The sequence below is a fragment of the Onthophagus taurus genome, chromosome 2 (assembly GCF_036711975.1).
Source record: "Onthophagus taurus isolate NC chromosome 2, IU_Otau_3.0, whole genome shotgun sequence".
Taxonomy (NCBI): Eukaryota; Metazoa; Arthropoda; class Insecta; order Coleoptera; family Scarabaeidae; genus Onthophagus; species Onthophagus taurus.
The window spans coordinates 16,736,990-16,756,559 of NC_091967.1; the positions used below are offsets into that span (position 1 = coordinate 16,736,990).

A 19,570-nucleotide genomic window follows, 5' to 3' on the forward strand; every position below is an offset into this window, starting at 1 on the left:
ATATTTTATTAATTTAATTCGTTATTTTTTAAAAACCATAATAATTAATTTTTATTATTTAAATTTTTTGTATAAGATGTGATAAATAAAACTTGGTATTCAATCGAACATCACTAATGATAGTTAGTCCACATCTCTAAAATGTAGTAATAAAAAAGTGCGTATTATAAACAAATAATCTAGTTAATACGGTTATTACGTTTCATTTTATCATTTACGCAGTAATAAAATTAATTTTTTTCTTTTAGAATTTTACCCTACCTTGGTTTATAATGATTCATAACCTCACTTTGTAAAGTCATTTACTTAATCTGAATTGGACAAAGTAATAATGTAATAATAATTAATACAAGGTATGTGTTATTTCCATATAGATATTCGAATTAAAATTTTTGATAATCTTCAGATGACAAATAAACAATTAGACGATTTATATTTAATGGAACAAGATGTACAAGACTTTAAATACGAAGTGATTAACATCAAAGAAAATTTAGAATGGTTAGAAAACAAACACGACTTTGAATTCTCTTATGAAGATTTATTGAATTGCATTAAAATGGCCCCACCAAAACAAGATATCAATAATGAAACCGATTTTGTTGATGCGAATCTCTTACAAGAAATCTTACAGGGAAAAGAAATCTTTAACGAATTAAGCCAAATGACGTTGTGTAAAGCTCGAGCTCGAGCTAATCCGTTTGAAAAGATTAAAAATGTGTTTTTTATGAACCGGGCTGCTTTAAAAATGGCTAATATCGATGCGGCGACTAATTTTATGTTTACTAACATCGATTATGATCCAAGACATAAAAATCCTTACAGTCCATATTTCTTCGCGGATGTTTGTGCAGGACCTGGTGGTTTCACTGAGTACATTTTATGGAGAAAAAAGTGGTGTTTTAAAGGATTTGGCTTTACTTTGAAAGGACAACATGATTTTAAATTGAACGAATCTACATGTATTTCACCAAATACATTTCAAGCGTATTATGGGGCGGCAGAAGATGGGGATATTTGTAATTTAGATAATATTAGGGATTTTAAATCGAAAGTTTTTTGTCAAACTGGTGGGTTAGGGGTACATTTTATGATGGCTGATGGGGTAATTATTTTTAACCTTCAAGCGGGCGCGTGTCATAAATTTTATGACAACAGGTTCGTATTAATAAGTATTAGGTTATTAAAATATTTAATACGTATGTAGTGTGTTAATTAATTATCATACCCGAGACGTCATCATTGCAGGTATGCAACCAATATCACACTACTGACATTATTGGTATTGCAATACGCGATTTGCGTATTTGGTTGCATACTTGATGACGTCGGGTAGCAAGGTATATAAGAGGTTGTCTAGGTTTATACGCAACCTACTGTACATTACGTCATTCAACTCTTGCTAAACATGACCTTGAGGTTGCGCGCGCAATCCGTGGCCACTACGTCACGAAACACTCTTGCTCTTGCCCCTCGCCCACAAACTAAAATCAAAGTATTGCAGCATAGGAACTTAGACAACCTTTAATATACAGGGTGTTTCGGTGACTCGGGGAACAAATGTAACCACATATACTAGAGTGAAAATGATGACGATTCATGTAAAAAAAAATTAGTAAAAGTCCTCAAATTGCAAAGATACAGGCCATCAAAGTTATGAAATTTTAACACATTTTTGTAAATATCTTAAACACTATTTATGGTAAAGCGTTGAAATTTGGTACAGCGTAAACTAACGTCACGTAAAATCATTAGGCAATTTTTGAGTTGGATCAGTACGCGGGAACAATGCTATACAGGCTGTTCATAAAGTTTGTTTGCTCAGAACTTATCCTATCATAACCCTACATTTATTTTTGCATTTTCTAATAGTAAATTTAGTTTAGAAACTTTTATCACTCTTAGAGAATATTGCTAAAAACCACCGTTTCCATATTAAATGCAAAAATGGTAGGCTCCGAATTCAATAACACTAAAAAAAATAAATAAATAAATAATTTGAATTAGCAATGACAAGTGAAAATCGAACTGAGCTGTCATAACTATTATGTATGCAACATGTCCAAGTGTAGATTTAGCTAAATCACATTTTTAATTTGTTTTAGTTGGTTTAAAAAAGAATCCAAAAACAATAAATTAAAAATCAACAAAAAACCAACAACACTAACAGAAATAATAAAAGAAGTACATAAAATAACAAGACAAGTAATAAAAAATACTAAAGGAAGTTCAAAAACTTACGTTTCTTTTTTTTAGTAATAGCACTATTGAAATCGGATCCCAACATTTTTGGATTTAACACGAAAACGGTGATTTTTATGAATATTATCTAAGAGTAATAAAAGTTTCTAAACTAAATTTACTATTAGAAACTGCAAAAATAAATGTAGGGTTATGAAAGAATAAAAAAGTTCTGAGCAAACAAACTTTAGGAACAGCCGGTAAGCATTGTTCCCGCGGACCGATCCAACTCATAAATTGCCTAACAATTTTACACGACATTGATTTATACTGTACCAAATTTCAGCGCTTTACTGTAAATAATGTTTAAGATATTTGGAAAAATGTGTTAAAATTTCCTAACTTTGATGGCCTGTATTTTTGAAATTTGAAGACTATTACTATTTTTTTTTACATGAATCGTCATCATTTTCACTCTAGTATATGTGGTTAAATTTATTCCCCGAGTCACCGAAACACCCTGTATAAACCTTGGTCGGGTAGGATAATTAATTAACACAGTGTACATTAAACAACTGTTGAAAACATACAGGGGTTTTAACGCTTTGTAGTATTTATTACATGAAACTTTATTGAACAACGTGACCACCGTTGAACACTTGTAAGCTTCACACGCCACACTTCAAGTCGATATATGACGTTCAACCAATCGCGTACTTCGTTATGCCAGTGAGACGGTTCACCATCTTGCTGCCAAATGAAGTTATTTGGTTTGTCTTCTACCAATTGCAATAATAGCCATAGTTGTAGAGAAAGAAACCCATACACTTTCCGCAGAGATGGCACAAAAAGCATTCAATTTAGGGGAGTCTCATTGCAACGACAATGTCATTAGGATTTTCCAAGTCCCAGGTGCGCACATTATTCATCACTGAAAACAACATGATCCAGAAAATGATTGTGCAACAACGTTTCATGTGCAAAGTTGGCACGATGGCTTTAGAGCCTGTAATAACTGAAAACGAGACGGAAATAGTTGTAAGCGTTTCTGTAACTTTCTAAACGGTCTCTCTCTCTCACACTCGCTCAACTCTTTCTTCACTAACCGTTGGTCGTCGCGTACTCTTTCCTTTACAACGGCAACCGGTAAAACACCCTATATAATGAAATCAATGAAATGCATTCATTTTTGAAATCTAACAACTGGTGGTACCACAAACTCTAACAAAAATAAGTAGTACAAATGAAGGGAAGAACATCAAAAACTTTTGAAATGAGCAAGGGAATAAATCAAGAGGATAGCCTAAGCCCCTTGTTATTTATAATATTAATGGACAGAGTGATAAAAAATACAAGAACAAAAACAAATAAATATCAAACAGTAATAGGTTATAAAAGTTTGGAACCAGTAAAAATAGATAAATTACTATATAATAATAAATTCTTTATTGTTCCTCACTCTTATAACATTACAGCAAAAACAAAAGACATATACATATATGTGTAAGACGAAAATATATAACATCGAGTGAGAAAACAAAATGGTAGAAATTCAGCTCATTAGCTGGTCTTCCATACCCCCATAAAAAATAAACAAAATAATAAATAATAATAAAACAAAACATGACTACTAGATATGACTGGCAGGTATGGCTGGGACAAAACAAAGAGATGAGAAAAGAAAAGAAAGAAAAAAAAAAGAATCATAATAAATCCAGTAACTCGCTATATGCTGATGACATGGTGCAGATAGCAGAGAACCATAAAAAGGCAAGGAAGTTGGTTGAAATATGGTTAGAAGAAATTAAAAAAATGGACTTAGAATTGAACGTAATAGTATATTAAAAAACTAGTTTCGTAAGACACGTTTGAAATGCACGAATTTAAGTTTAAGTTTTAATGAACGAGTGCTTTACATTTTATAAAACGTTTTATGCTATTTTTTGTAATTCGCGTTTTTATTCTTTTTTTTTAACAAAAGTAAAATTAATTTTGACAATGTAGGGAAATAGGTATGTATGTAGCAGTTGGTAACACTGTAACACTTGGAAATAGAAATTTGAATTGACAGTTAGAAATTGTCAAAACACAAAATGTATTCACATGAAAAAAATGTTTCATGTACACCTCCAGAAATAAGAAAAATTGCTCAGGGTTCAATGTCCTCATCATTGTGGACGTTATATTCGATGCTAAGAACGTGTTTAAACATCTGGTTCCATAAAATGTTTCTAAAAACTCATTATAGTATTGGATGCTATAAGGAGTCTCATTACAGCACCCGTTTGAGTAGCGAGTTAATGAGAGCTATTACAGGCTCTCATTAACAATTCTGATGGGATTTCTCACTTATTCTTTTTTGTTGTTCCAGTCAGTGTTATTTCTGTTCTAATTTTCTATTGGTTTCACTAATCTTTTTACAACATCCATCACTTTAGTAGATACCACAAATGGACCATCTGGTTGCTTACCGCAATAAATTTCTATGTTGAATGTATAAAAGGTTTTAAAATCGTAAAATTGAAATCACGTCCGCTCGAGAAATATTGAACCTTTGAATATATTGAATATTTCTACAAATACGGCAATTGATGTGTAAAAATACATAATTGCATGAATATTTTAGCATTAAATCCTTTCAAATGCATAATATAAGGCAGTATATTATAAAACAAAAATTGTCATAAATTTTATGAAATTTTATGTGCGCCCGCTCGAAGGTTAATTAATTTTTTGCTTTGTTGATGATTTAGTATTAGAATTTTTTAGGGGTTTTCGGTTGAAGGAAACGAGAATTTACAAGAAGTTTTATCGAAACAATTGTATACGTGTCAATGTTTGATGGCCTTAGAAATAGTGCGCCCCGGGGGCCACTTTGTAACTAAATTATTTGATTTATTCACAAAGTTTAGTGTGGGACTTTTATACTTAATGCACCAATGTTTTGAATATGGTAAGGTAAACGAGAAATTTTAAATTAATTATTTTTACTTATTAATTTGCAGTTGCAATTTTGAAACCAAATTCTTCACGTCCAGCAAACTCAGAACGATATTTAATAGGTAAATATTTAAAACATACAAAAACAACCAGCATAATTAAAAAGTACTTAAACAAAATAGTATATGATCTATGTGAAATTAAAAAACAATCAATTCCGTTAATTGACATTGAAGAAATTGTATCCAATACTATGTTAAAAGAAAATGTGTCATTCTTCAATTATATTTGTAAATCAAATAATTTAAACGGTCTAAAGCAAAGTGTCGCGTTAAAAAAGTTAGCGTTATTTGGTAGAAATCCTTCATTGATTGATCCTCGACAAGAAAAAATACGAGATAAGTGTTTAGAATTTTGGAGGATTCCAAACAAACCACGGATACCCGATTCAAAATTAAATATTGAAGATTTTATACAAAATACACTCTCTAAACCAGAATTTATGTTAGTATCGTCCCGAAAAATTTTAAATTTCAATCAATTAATTGAAACAATTAACTTTGAAAACGAATGGTTTTTTATTCCGTTAGCTTCTTGTTATAAAAACGATTATTGCCACTTTTACGCTAGCGTAAGTAATTCAAAAGTTTTCAAGCTACAAAAAAATAAATGGGTTAAAACGAAAAATATACGTTTAAATAAAGGTTCGCTGGTTTACGGCGAATTAGTTAAAGAAGAATCGATATTGGAAAACGACGAAAAATCAGAACAAATAAGTCTACAAATAATCGATGCTTTAAGATTGGAAAATACGAGTTTGGCCGATTTACCTTTTCAAGAAAGATTAGTTTGCATCAAAACGTTTTGTCAGGCTCTAAATTTTGAAGGATGTCCAAATAATATTAGGATACGAGCAAAATCTGTTATCCCATTAAAAAGTATCGATAAAAATCAATTGATCAATTTTAATCACAATACAAATCGTTACGAAACATCTTTAGATGTTTTAGGATTTAATTCTAAAGAGGAACACTTTTTTGTAAACTCAATATTATTAATGAACGGAAATCAAGGTTATTCTTTTGATACAACGTATGTTTTAAGGGTACAAGTCTTTATTAATGAATCGGAAAATGATAAATCAATACCGTTTGAAAAAATTTTAGATTATAAACAAAAATGTAACAATGTTAGTGGTCACCAATAAAATTTGATAATATTTGTATTCAATTTTAATTCTATTCAAATCGCTATTTAATACTTAATTAGTCGCCTAAAGCAGATCCAATAACAAGGTCTTTACAAATATATTAATTGGACCGCGTTATACATCACTTGACTAAGCGACATTTTATCGTTTTTAGAGATTTACATGCTGTCTGGTAGGTAAAGGAGTAACTTATCTTAGAAAAAATGCAGAATTTTAAAGGATAAAGCTAAGCGACAATCACGTTATATGATTTCAAATTTGCATCATACACCTAAGAACCGACTTAGATACACCAAGAAATTCTACAATAGAAAAATAGATAAACCTACAATTTCGGACTAGTGTCGTTTTCTAGATGTTAGTATAAAATTAAAAGTTTATGTCTTTTATTTTATATAAAATGTAAGTCTAACTACACTCAGCGGCATAAAAAACGCATCACCTAAAATGTTGACAGGTTTCAAAATGCAATAACTTTTGAACGTATTGCTCGATTTGAATAAGGTTTTATTTATTTAAAAAGTCTACCCTTTGCCAATATTTCTGTAGGTGTCTTCCCCATTTTGGCACTCTCCAATTTCAGCAATGCTGAATAATACTAATGCGTTTATTCTTCCTACACTTTGAAGCTTGCTGTGGGGTGCACCAACACAAGATATTAACTTTAAACATAAGAAGCTTGCAGTCTTGTTTGTTCTGATCACTTGTGTTTTTTGTTCAAGTTTTTATTGTTGTTAACACCAAAGTTACAAGCTCTAAAGTATAACGCAACTTCTTCGGCAGCGCCATCAAAAATTAAAGCAAATCATAGATGTCGATGAAATGTACTGTAGTGTATGAAACTGTGACAAGTAAATCAAACAAAATGTTTATAATGGGTATTTCCTCCCCTCGCTTTAATGTACGATGTTGTATATTTTTATTGAACTAAAACTAAAACGAGAACTAGAAACATTCGGGTTTAGTCGTGAAAAAAACTTTCAGTTGTCAATGTCAACTTTAATTTTGTTATTATAATCGCAATCTTCATAAAATAAACTTTAAAGTGACTCCAAACTTGACGCATTTATCTCGAAAAACAAAAAAGTTCGAACTTTCAACTTTTAATTTTGATTAAGTTGACATATTTGTCAACTTAATAAAAAATTCTTTAAAATGAGTCCAAACTCGACATATTTAACTTTAATATTAATGGAAATACAATCACTTCCGGTTTGAAATGTCAACGTCAATTTTGACGTATTTGTCATCTTCATCAAAAAAACCTTTAAAATGAGTCCAAAGATGATGTACTTATCTCAAAGAACAAAAAAGTTAGAATAAAAAACATTTAACCCAAAGTTAGCAACAATCTTCATTGTTGCTAACGTTGGGTTGGGACAACAATGAAGATAGCAATTCAATTTTTGAATATTAATACCAACCTTAATTTTTTATTATATTTTTGTTTTTGTGACAAATATTAAGATATTGTATAAAAATTAAGAATATATCAAAATGACGTTGACATTTGGACTCATTTTAAAGGATTTTTCACGAAGATTACAAATATGTCAAAATTGAGGTTGACATCCTTAACCGGAAGTTCATTAATATTGAAGATAAATATGTCGTGTTTGTACTCATTTTAAAGGATTTTTAATGAAGATTACAAATATGTCAAAATTCAAGTTGACATTTTAAACCCGAAGTTAGTTATCATATAATAGACAAATGGACAACTTCATGGTGTTCTTTCATGATGTATTCTTTATTAAAAAAACCTTTAAAATGAGTCCAAACAAGACGCCCTTATCTCAAAAAAGTTAGAATAAAAAACATTAAACTCTAAGTTAACAACAATAAAGATAGCAATTTAATTTTTAAATATTAATACCAACCTTAATTTTTTATTTATTTTTTATTATATTTTTGTTTTTGTAAATTATTATGTAAATTAGTAACTAATAATCTGATTTCGACTTTGATATGTGATCTTTTTTAACAAAAGAAAAAGAAACATAAAGTAATTTGTTTGCAAAATGGATAAGATGGGAGTTGTTAATCTATTTGTAGAGTCTCTGAAGATGCTCAAGGGCCGAAACTAGCTAGAATTCTATATAAAATAAAAACTAGTTTAAAAGTACAAAATCAAACTCTAAACTCTGTATAATCTTTTGATAGCTGTCATCAGGGTTCTGTGATAAAAATAGACAGGCACCAAACAATTTTCAATAGTTTGAGTCTGTCTCTTCTGAGAAGTCTTACATTTTTTGAGAGTTGAAAACGAAAATCTCGTTTTTCTCAATATTTGTTCATATGTCGCTTAGTCAAGTGATGCATAACGTGGTCCAATTCTTAGAGTGAACCATTTTAAATCTTATTTCGGTCTATTGCTTACAAGTTATAATCGTTATATATAAAATATGTAAACGTGAATATGTTTTATGTCACTGGCATGTTTGTTATGGTGCACTCGGTCAATACTGTATACAGCGAACCAGATCATTCACTACAACATCCCTCACTCTATAAATTAAATATATATTCCGTAATACCACAGCACTGGACTTGAAGCTTCAACTTGTGAAGCCTTCTACTTACGTTATATTCTTCTATAACCTTATATCTCATCCTCATATTTATCAAAAAGCTCTCAATGATGTAAATTACATATTCCGGGCAATGTATTCGCATTATAATCTTACCCATCAATGCATATATTCATCGCACGTTTGCACTGCAACTCTATGTTTTTTGAATTTGTACTATCCATCATTCCTGCAATCACCCTGTCAAGCACTTTACTACCGATGCCAAGCATATTAGCCTAACATTCCCCATTGGGTTTGGACAGCCACATACCCTAGCTAACCATACTTCTCGAATTACACTCTCTCTTAAACACTCACCTATCATTCTCATCCACTCCTTCCTATATCTCTCTTAAGTCTTTTTCACAAGAACTGATGGTAATTCATAGATAGGTTATTATAACAATGGGATCATTAACACGGGTGCTGCACCAATGAAACAGGAAACTAAGATTCAGTTTATTACTTATAAGTTGTGATCAAGGCTGTCCCATCAGGGTTTAATAGCTGACAGGAAAATTATTGAAGAGTTGTTGATTTGAAGATTTGGAAAGCTGATCAATTTAAGTTATTTGAGCAATATTTCAAAACAACGGTGCCAAAATTCTTTGAACCAATCATCTTTTATAATTATGTAAATTACGCAGAAATGGGATATTTAGGAGTGTCCAATAACTAATATTTTTTTAAAGCACGCTACATTTAGAAGTAGTTTTACTGCGTTAAATGGCAGAAAAGAACATTGGTTTTACCTCAAAGGAATGAAAACAAAGAACAATTACATTTAATGGCAAAAATGAGCTAATCATTGGGCGTATAGAAAAAATGAATATTAAGATTGCTTCTCAAACACTTAGTAGCAGACACTTTATACTACTTTTGCCATACATTCTTTGAGTATAGTTATTTAGATATAAAGAACAAATGAAACAAAAAAATAATTTGGTAATTTTTTTTAATAAGTTTTTTTAATAATATCAGCTAATTTTTCTCCAATCATATATGCTGGGACACTCGTATGTGCAGTTATCGGTTCTGGAATAATACTTGGATCAGCAACCCTTAAATTTTCCGTCCCAAAAACTTTTAAATTATCATCAACAACTGCCTCAGGATCCGTGCTATTTCCCATTTTACAGGTTGCAACTTGATGATGTAACGTAACCGATAAATGTCTCAATCCACACTCCCAATATTCGTCTGTATTAAAAACAAACATTTCACATCCTGGAATTTTGGTATCCACAAGGGTCGCATTGTACTTTTGGAAAGCAGGCGTTTTAACGATTTCTTAAAGAGAGAAAAATTTTTAATAAAAATCGATTTTAATATTATCGTTAATTTTACCTTGAGCTAATCTTATACTTGCAATAAATGTTTTAATATCAAAATTATTTTTATCAGTAAAATAATTTCCGTAAAATTTCGGCCTTACAAAAGGATTTTTTGATTTTAATTCAATTTTTCCATAAGATTTAGGGTGATACAACATCGGCATTATAGTAAACGCTTGTTTGCTTTCTAAAGGTCTCCAAATCGTATTATAAATTTCATCGTTAACACGAAAAGTTTTTCTAAAGATTTCCCCCTTATCCGAATGTAAACCACCACCCAAAAAAATAAATTCTATATCCGGATAAGTCGGATTAGAGTCATCCGAAATATTTGTCTTAACTATTCCTAAAGCTTCAACTCCACCCAAACTCGTTAAGGGTCCTCCACCATTAAATACATACTCCAACATTGTATTTGGATCGTACAAATCATCGTAATTAAACGTTAAATCATTTCCGTCCATTGTAAATAATAATCCTAGAAATGTTAAATGATCGTAGAGTTTTTTGCCAACGGGAAGATCTTTAAGTACTGGAATTTCTAAAGAATTTAAATGATCTTTTGGCCCAATTCCAGAAAGCATTAGAATTTGGGGCGAATTTAAAGTTCCTGCACTAATGATTATTTCGTTATTTGCTCTTGCGAAGAATTTTTTACCATTCTTAAAAAACTCAACTCCTTGTGCTCTCAACTAAAATAAGATACTTTCTCTTAATATTTCTTGTTAATTTCCAAATTTCAAGGTTTTTTTTTTCGAAGTATTTCAACTCGTATACCTTGACATTAAAACATTTAATCTCATAATTACCTTATCATTTTCTCCTTTTTTTAAAGCTATCTTGTTAACTCTCGCCGATGTAATAATTTTTAAATTTTTTCTATACCTAGCTACGTCTAAATACGCTTTTTTTGCGTGTTCTCGTTTTCCTCTTCTAGTGGTGGCTTGAACCCAAGAAACCCCCATTTGAGTTGCCCCGTTATAATCAACATATTTGTATCCATATTCTTGCATCGCATCAATAAATGCTTCGGCTGCTTTTGTTCTAAAAGCAACATCTTCAACTCCAAGCTCGCCACCTTTATTTCTGTACTCTTGGTCTTGCACTTTCAAAAATGAATCTTCGGATTTTTTAAATAATGGAAGTAATTCTTCGTAAGACCAACCTTTATTACCATTTTCTGACCATCGATCGAAATCTAATTGATTTCCTCTTATATGAATCATGTAATTAATTATTGTGCTTCCACCGAGAGCTTTTCCTCTAGGCCAATGCATTCGTTTCTTTTCTAATCCTTAAATTTTAATTAAAAAAGTAATAAAAAAATGTGAATTAAAAACGTAAAACTTACCTAAACACATATTTTCTTGTTCTTCCATTAAATAACCCCAATTATAATCGGTAAATTGAAAAGTAGCGCATAAAGCTGGGACATCAACTAACTTTGTTGGTTCTGTACCTGCTTCTAATAATAAAACATTCCATTTTGGATTTTCAGATAATCGAGATGCTATTACAGATCCCGAAGAACCAGATCCAACGACTATAAAATCATAATAAGTTGCATTGTCTTCTAAACCAAACTTTGAATGAAATAATAATCCTTTTATTTCGATTATTTTTAATAGAGAAAAAATAGTTATCACTTTAATCAACTAAAATTTCAATTTCAAAACACTCCAATTTATCATTGTAAAGATAAAAACATACCCGAAGAAACAACATGATTAACTAGTCGGTGGCACTTGGTCACTAAATTACGTAAAAACCAGACTTTTATCTGAATTTATTTATTTATGTTTTTGGGAAACTGGCGTGGTGGTATAAAAGCAGTTTCTCTCAACCAGTTTTGACCAACTTTAAAGTGATATTTTTAATTTAGCAATCTTTTCTGTCCCAAGGTGAGACGCAACATGATTAGTAGTCGTTCTGTATGCTTGTATTCACTTTTTATGGGATTACTATACGAAGGTAATTTAAAAACGTGTTGACCCACTTATAGACGCATCGACATTTAATTAATATTAACAACAAATAATAAAATCATTAGACAATAAAGTGTATGGCAATAAAGTGTATAGATTTTTTTCCAATTCGATTATGTCATCTTTCGTCAGCTTCGAAGAAGGTTAATGTTTTTATCAGATTGAAGAATAATCTTGGATCTGACTAGATTATTTAAATTTTTGCAATAATTTTCGATACCTTGGTTCTATAACTCTTCGACAACAACTCTGCATTTACTATGATTTTAAAATGATATTATTTCAAGCAATTTTTTCTCCTATACATCAATAACTAATCATTTTTTGATAATATGAGACAAGACTCTATTGTCCCTGAAACCAAATAAGGATAAAATAAACTCTAAGTAAGCTGTTGATGATAAAGTGATATTGCGCACGGAAGCAACTAAGTGTTCTTCTATACTTGAACAATTACTTGTTCAAAACGATCTATTGCATTAACACACACATACTTCCATATTTAGCACATACCAAGTAGGGGCGTCAACTAGAACATGTTTCTTTATGATCTCTTGGATTGGTTCAAGCCTCTCATTAATACTCAAATAAAGCAATGGTGAATAAGCACACTAACAGTTTTCTGCAAATTTATCAAGTTGAGCTCTTCTGATATGGCCGAGTTTATGCAGACTAACTCTCTCAAAGTTTGATCTTGTTGAGTCTTCTCGCTTAACCCTTTGTGTCCCGACGGTACTTTAAAGTACCGGTAGTTTTAAACACTCATTTTAAACTGTAGTCATCTATTTGGCGAATTTAAAGCTGTCGGTACTTTCTACTATACAAGAAAGGATCGGTATAAAAAATGACACAATCCGCACTGTAGGGCTTTTAGGTATATTTAAACTTATTCGTCCAGATGTGAGGTTAGATGTTTAGTGAAAAGTCGTCTTGTTGAATTTTGTTGTTCAAAAAGGTATCTCTTTGATAAATGATTATTAGGTGTGTTATTACAGATCATTTTAAAAAGAAAGCAATGAGCTTTAATTTAAAAGAAGTCTCATTCCTTAGTTTCAGTAAGCACGGCTTCCAAGAATTTTTAAATTATCATCTTTTTTGACACTTTTAGGTTATACGAAAATGTAAGTTTTGTTTCAACATTTTTTTTTCTCAATATTTTTCAATCCAACACAACAATTATTATACATCATTGTAAAGAGAAAGTTTTGAGCTTTAATTTAGAACAAGTCTCATTCCTTAATTTCAGTAAGCACGGCTTCCAGGAATTTTTAAATTAGCATCTTTTTCGACACTTTTAGGTTACACGAAAATGTAAGTTTTGTTTCAACATTTTTTTTCTCAATATTTTTCCAATCCAACCCAACAATTATTATACATTATTGTAAAGAGAAAACTTTGAGCTTTAATTTAGAACGAGTTTCATTCCTTAATTTCAATAAATACGGCTTCCAGGAATTTTTAAATTAGCATCTTTTTTGACACTTTTAGGTTATACGAAAATGTAAGTTTTGTTTCAACTTGTTTTTTCGCAATATTTTTCCAATCCAACCCAACAATTATTATACATCACTGTAAAGAGAAAGCTGTGAGCTTTAATTTAGAATAAGTCTCATTCTTTAATTTCAATATATATGGCTTCCAGGAATTTTTAATTTACCATCTTTTTTGACACTTAGGTTATACGAAAATGTAAGTTTTGTTTCAACATTTTTTTTTTCAATATTTTTGCAATCCAACCCAACAATTATTATACATCATTTTAAAGAGAAAGCTTTGAGCTTTAATTTAGAATAAGTCTCATTCCTTAATTTCAATAAATACGGCTTCCAGGAATTTTTAAATTAGCATCTTTTTTGACACTTTTAGGTTATACGAAAATGTAAGTTTTGTTTCAACATTTTTTTTTTCAATATTTTTCAATCCAACCCAACAATTATTATACATCATTATAAAGAGAAAGTTTTGAGCTTTAATTTAGAACAAGTCTCATTCCTTAATTTCAATAAATACGGCGTCCAGGAATTTTTAAATTAGCATCTTGTTTGACACTTTTCGTTATACGAAAATGTAAGTTTTGTTTCAACATTTTTTTTCTCAATATTTTTCCAATCCAACCCAACAATTATTATACATCATTTTAAAGAGAAAGCTTTGAGCTTTAATTTAGAATAAGTCTCATTCCTTCATTTCAATAAATACGGGTTCCAGGAATTTTTAAATTAGCATCATTTTTGACACTTTTAGGTTATACGAAAATGTAAGTTTTGTTTCAACATTTTTTTTCTCAATATTTTTCCAATCCAACCCAACAATTATTATACATCATTTTAAAGAGAAAGCTTTGAGCTTTAATTTAGAATAAGTCTCATTCCTTCATTTCAATAAATACGGGTTCCAGGAATTTTTAAATTAGCATCATTTTTGACACTTTTAGGTTATACGAAAATGTAAGTTTTGTTTCAACATTTTTTTTCTCAATATTTTTCCAATCCAACCCAACAATTATTATACATCATTGTAAAGAGAAAGCTATGAGCTTTAATTTAGAACAAGTCTCATTCCTTAATTTCAATAAATACGGCTTCCATCAATTTTTGAATTTGCATCTTTTTTTGACACAGTTTTTGCTCAATATGTTTTTTCTCAATATTCTATCAGATTTTCGTCGTTCTGTAAATACAGGTCTGATAAATAAATATTCATATTTACTACGTCCACGAGAATGCCGTAGCGCAAGTTCAAAAGAAAGAGGAAGTTGTGAAAATTGTTCTGCCAAAGCTAGTCTCCACTCAAAATGTACTGCGTGCAATGTTTATTTATGTTGTAATGGAAGAAAGAACTGTTTTTCTGAATGTCATAATGTGATTTAGATAAAGCAAGTGTTACTTATTTTCTAACGTAATAATAAATGTATTATTTTTATATTAGCAATAATAGTTTTTGTATACTGAAGATATGGGGGGATTGCATATTTTGCTAAAATTTATTCCAAAGGCCTCTACTGTGTGTATTTTGATAGCGTTTTAATTCTGTCACAAAGTTTCGAAATTTTTGACTTCTTGGGACACAAAGGGTTAATTGGAATTCTTAAGCAGCATTGCATTAAATAGTCATTTTAACAGGTAGAAACTGCTGACAAAACTCTGTCAAGCTATCAAAGAAACAGTCAAGGTCCTTATGATCAACCATGAAGACTATGTTCCTTACTACTTTATTTTGAAACCATCGCCACAACTCCAAACTTGACTGTCATACGTTCAAAGAGGTTTGAGCGTTTCTTATATCTGGACAATTGACGTTTATTTCTAATAGCCAGTACATCTTTCTACACTTAAAACCAAGCTCTTCGTGTTTCTTTTTCATATGGAGCCATCTTACTCTTGCGTCGAAAATCACTTTCAGGTATTATATATCACTGAGTTAGAAGGATTCTGAGTATTGTTTATTAGGATCTGGATATTGTGAGATTTGTAAAGATTCAAAGACTTCAGTGTTCTGGACATGTGGAATGAAGGAATGGAAGAAGGATTCTTAAAAGAGTAATGATAGTTTAACTGGCTACAAACATACTAAGAGGAAGACCTTAAACGCGATGGCAAGGTGACATAAAGAGAAATGCTTTGGAGCAACTACGAGGAATACTGTAACACATATTTTTGCCATCTAAGAACATTTATTTAAATTTAACATTTTTTGGTTCAAATCTAATTCTTTCTGTTTAACCAGCAACTTGTCCCATAGATTTTAGATTGCTGGAAATTTTAAATTCACACCCCGTAGATGTCTTGACATCATCAACGGTAATTCCTTCTGCAATCTCGATAAGTGTGAGACCAGATTTAGGATCCACATCAAAAACAGCCTGTAAAACACAAAATTACACATTTTTCATTATTTAATCAAAAATTCTCACTTTCTCCGTAATTATTGTATTAATGCATTTTTCTCCAGTCAATGGTAAGCTACAACTGTCCAAAATTTTATGTTTTCCGTTTTTAGCTGTATGTTCCATGCAAACAACGACTTTCGTTCCGGGTGCGGCAACCAAATCCATTGCACCACCCATTCCTTTTACCAATTTACCCTAAAAAAAACATTTTAAAACAATCTTATCACAAATAATAATAAGTTACCGGAATCATCCAACTAGCTAAATCACCGTATTTTGAAACTTCCATCGCTCCTAAAACTGTTAAATTAACGTGTCCCCTACAAGTTATGTAATTTCAAAAATTCGTTATGATTTCGATTAAATCATACCCTCTTATCATAGCGAAACTATCATCACTTCCAAAATAAGAAGCTCCAGGAATAACAGTAACCAAGTCTTTGCCAGCATTGATTAAATCTGCGTCAACATTATCCGGAGTTGGAAAAGGTCCTAATCCTAGAATTCCATTTTCAGATTGGAGGTATACTGTGATGTCATTTGGAATGTAATTCGAAGCTAATACTGGAATTCCTATACCCAAATTAGCTAATTTACGCGATTAAGAAAGAATCTAATTTATGATTCATTTTGAAGATTTGTAAGGATACCATACATTCCGTCTTTAAATTCTAAAGCAACTCGTCTGGCTATAATTTCTCTAGTAGAACCCGTGTTGGAAGCTTTTGAGGAATCCTCTTTTTGGACGGTGTATTTCTATAATTATAGTTTAATTTAATTTAAATTCTCGAATTACTTATTTTTAATTATCATTTACTTCAATTCGTTTCTCAAATTTTTCGCCTTTAACAATTCTATCAACAAAAATTCCTGGAAGATGAACATCATCTGGGTTTATTTGTCCACATTCGACGATTTCTTCTACTTCTGCTATTGTAATTTTTCCTGCTCGTCCCATTGGCGCATTAAAATTACGACTTGATTTACTAACAAAAAATTGGCACGTTAACGCTTTATATTTTTAGAAAGAATTTCGCTTTTTTAAAAGTACCTAAAAATTAAATTGCCTACAGTATCAGCTTTCAAAGCTTTAATTAAAGCATAATCTCCAATAATAGCTTCCTCCATAACATAATTTCTTCCATTAAAACTTTTCTCTTCTTTTGGGTTACTAGCTATATCAATTTTACCACCACTTCCATATTTAATAGGAATTCCACCTTTTTGAACCAAAGTTCCATAACCAGTTGGAGTAAAAAATGCTGGAATTCCAGCCCCTCCAGCTCGTATTCTTTCGGCTAATGTTCCTTGGGGTGTTAATTCAACTTCTAACTCACCAGCTAAAAATTGACGTTCGAATTCGGCATTTTCACCGACGTATGAAGCAATAACCCGTTTTACTTTTCGTTCTTTTAACAATATTCCTAACCCAAAATCATCAACACCCGCATTACTAGATATTATTGTATAATTTCCAGATGAGTGTGTTTTAATCGCGTTTATTAGATTTTCTGGGAGACCACATAAACCAAATCCACCTATCAATAATTTACTATTACCTGGAATATCTTGGATAGCTTCTGAAGCTGAATATATTTTTGATTTTTTTGATTTGGAATCAGTTGAGAATAACATCTAAAGATAAAATTATTTAGTGATTAACTTTAAAATTGATTAGAAATAACGTTCTTACTTTTAAATTCCATGTGGTCGATCGTTTTAATTGACGACTACCTAAACCATTGGTTTTTATGCTGTGAACAAGATAACCCAATCTATTGATCATCTTTAATATATTACGTTATCTATATCAAAGATTGTGTAATATTATAATATGATTTTATTTTAAGTAATCGAAAAGCTGTTTCTTTCCAAAATAGCAAAATGACAAAACATTCCTATGTTTATTTAGATTTTATCAAAGGTCGAATATTTTTAGCTTTTTTTTGAAAAATTATTTTATTTTGCCATCTATTGGAAGATTTTAGAATTATTTATGCTGATAACTAAGGTTATTTCTTTGTATATTGGGTTGCCTACTCATAAGTGTATATCATATCATAAGTTTAGCCACAAAATTTGTTACACCATTCAGTCTTTCTAAATTTAGTTCCAATATTCTTGGAAATATAAAATAATTCCTCGTCCAAACATTACATTGTTTGCAGTAATTTTCTAATCTACACAAAACCTGGTAGATAAGAAAGGAGATCAATCATACCTTCCTCAACTAACTGCAATACGTTCTCTATCATGGATTTGATAATAAAAGGAATGGAACAGAGATTTAATTTTTATATTACACACCGTAAAAATACTAGAAACTCATTTGTGATAACCACCATACCTGCATGGTGGTTATCTGGAACTTGACTGGAACTCCACGTTTCTACCACCAACTCCTCCACTAAACTCCATTCTAGGAACTCGCTGCAAGATTCTTTGTCTTCACAAGTAATCTTTTAAATTTATATTGATTTGATACTAAGCCAAAATGCATAACAATAATTTTCTAGTCATCAATGATTAGTAAATGGAGGAGGAAGTTGTGGATAAGTTGAGTGATACATCATCTAAATATATACTCTTCCTTAATTTTGAATAAAATAATGCAAATTAATAGGTAATCTTGTACCGCTTTTGTAAGGAGTTTTTTTAGATTGAAGTGTAAACATTGATTATTTATTAATCCAAATAAGAACTGACGTCATATAGCGTCATATGTAGAGCGGCTCTTACATTGCAAAGAAGACTCATTCTTGTATGAGACCACGTATTGCCTATATATTATTTGTGGAGGAGCAAATAATGCTAATAGATGGCACATATTGGTTAGATAAGACTGCTCATTGCTGGAGAACAACAAATATTGCCAGCAGAGGGCTTTATACTCTTAATAAAGGAATACATACTGCTTCTGGAAGACTAGATATTGCTTGCAGAAGATGACAGGTTGTTGGAGAGCACTATATATCACTCGTGAAAGACTTGCAATACTTATAGAAGGCTATATACAGGTTTATAAGACTGCTTATTACAGGAGAAGAACAAATACTGCCTGTAGAGGACTCGGTTACTACATATTGTTGGCAGAGAGGAATGTATACTGTCCCTGGAACACTAGATACTGCTTCCAGAAGACTACAGATTGTTGGAGAAAACAATATATCACTTATGGAAGACTAAATAATGCTAATAGAATACTGCATACTGGTTTATAAAACTGCTTATTACTAGAGAAGAACAAATACGGCCAGCAGAATACTACATACTGTTGGTAAAGAACTATATACTTCTTCTGTAAGACTAGATTTTGCTTGCAGAAAACTACAGATTATTGGAGAAGATTATATCTTACTTGTGGAAGACTAGACAATGCTAATAGAAGACTGGATACTGGTTTATAAGACTGCTTATTACCCGAGAAGAACAAATACTGCCAGCAGAGGACTATATAC

At 30.9% G+C, this 19,570-nt stretch overlaps 3 protein-coding genes across 4 annotated transcripts; 1 reads left to right on the forward strand and 2 right to left on the reverse strand.

Moving 5' to 3' along the window:
* The first annotated feature begins 66 nt into the window (after window positions 1-66).
* LOC111428764 (Cap methyltransferase 1) lies at window positions 67-6,346 on the forward strand. Of its 2 annotated transcripts, none has more exons than XM_023064435.2 (5): window positions 67-157; window positions 249-353; window positions 407-1,105; window positions 4,951-5,134; window positions 5,187-6,346. In XM_023064435.2, exons 3-5 carry the CDS (start codon window positions 407-409, stop codon window positions 6,326-6,328), a joined length of 2,025 nt encoding a protein of 674 aa, XP_022920203.2. In that variant the 5' UTR covers window positions 67-157; window positions 249-353; the 3' UTR covers window positions 6,329-6,346. The 2 variants fall into 2 exon arrangements, with proteins under 2 accessions (XP_022920203.2, XP_022920204.2); XM_023064436.2 differs by having other exon boundaries at window positions 98-191.
* A 3,496-nt stretch (window positions 6,347-9,842) lies between these two features.
* Window positions 9,843-12,072, reverse strand: LOC111428769 (glucose dehydrogenase [FAD, quinone]-like). The gene is made up of 5 exons (XM_023064453.2): window positions 11,949-12,072; window positions 11,590-11,893; window positions 11,048-11,532; window positions 10,252-10,930; window positions 9,843-10,194 (listed from the first exon to the last, which is right to left on the reverse strand). The coding sequence occupies exons 1-5, from the start codon at window positions 11,961-11,963 to the stop codon at window positions 9,860-9,862; spliced, it is 1,818 nt and encodes a 605-aa protein (XP_022920221.2). The 5' UTR covers window positions 11,964-12,072; the 3' UTR covers window positions 9,843-9,859.
* A 3,790-nt stretch (window positions 12,073-15,862) lies between these two features.
* Window positions 15,863-18,038, reverse strand: LOC111428771 (succinyl-CoA:3-ketoacid-coenzyme A transferase, mitochondrial-like). The gene is made up of 8 exons (XM_023064456.2): window positions 17,806-18,038; window positions 17,164-17,747; window positions 16,930-17,098; window positions 16,763-16,868; window positions 16,484-16,700; window positions 16,357-16,432; window positions 16,137-16,307; window positions 15,863-16,085 (listed from the first exon to the last, which is right to left on the reverse strand). Exons 1-8 carry the CDS (start codon window positions 17,896-17,898, stop codon window positions 15,942-15,944), a joined length of 1,560 nt encoding a protein of 519 aa, XP_022920224.2. The 5' UTR covers window positions 17,899-18,038; the 3' UTR covers window positions 15,863-15,941.
* Between the last annotated feature and the right edge of the window lie 1,532 nt (window positions 18,039-19,570).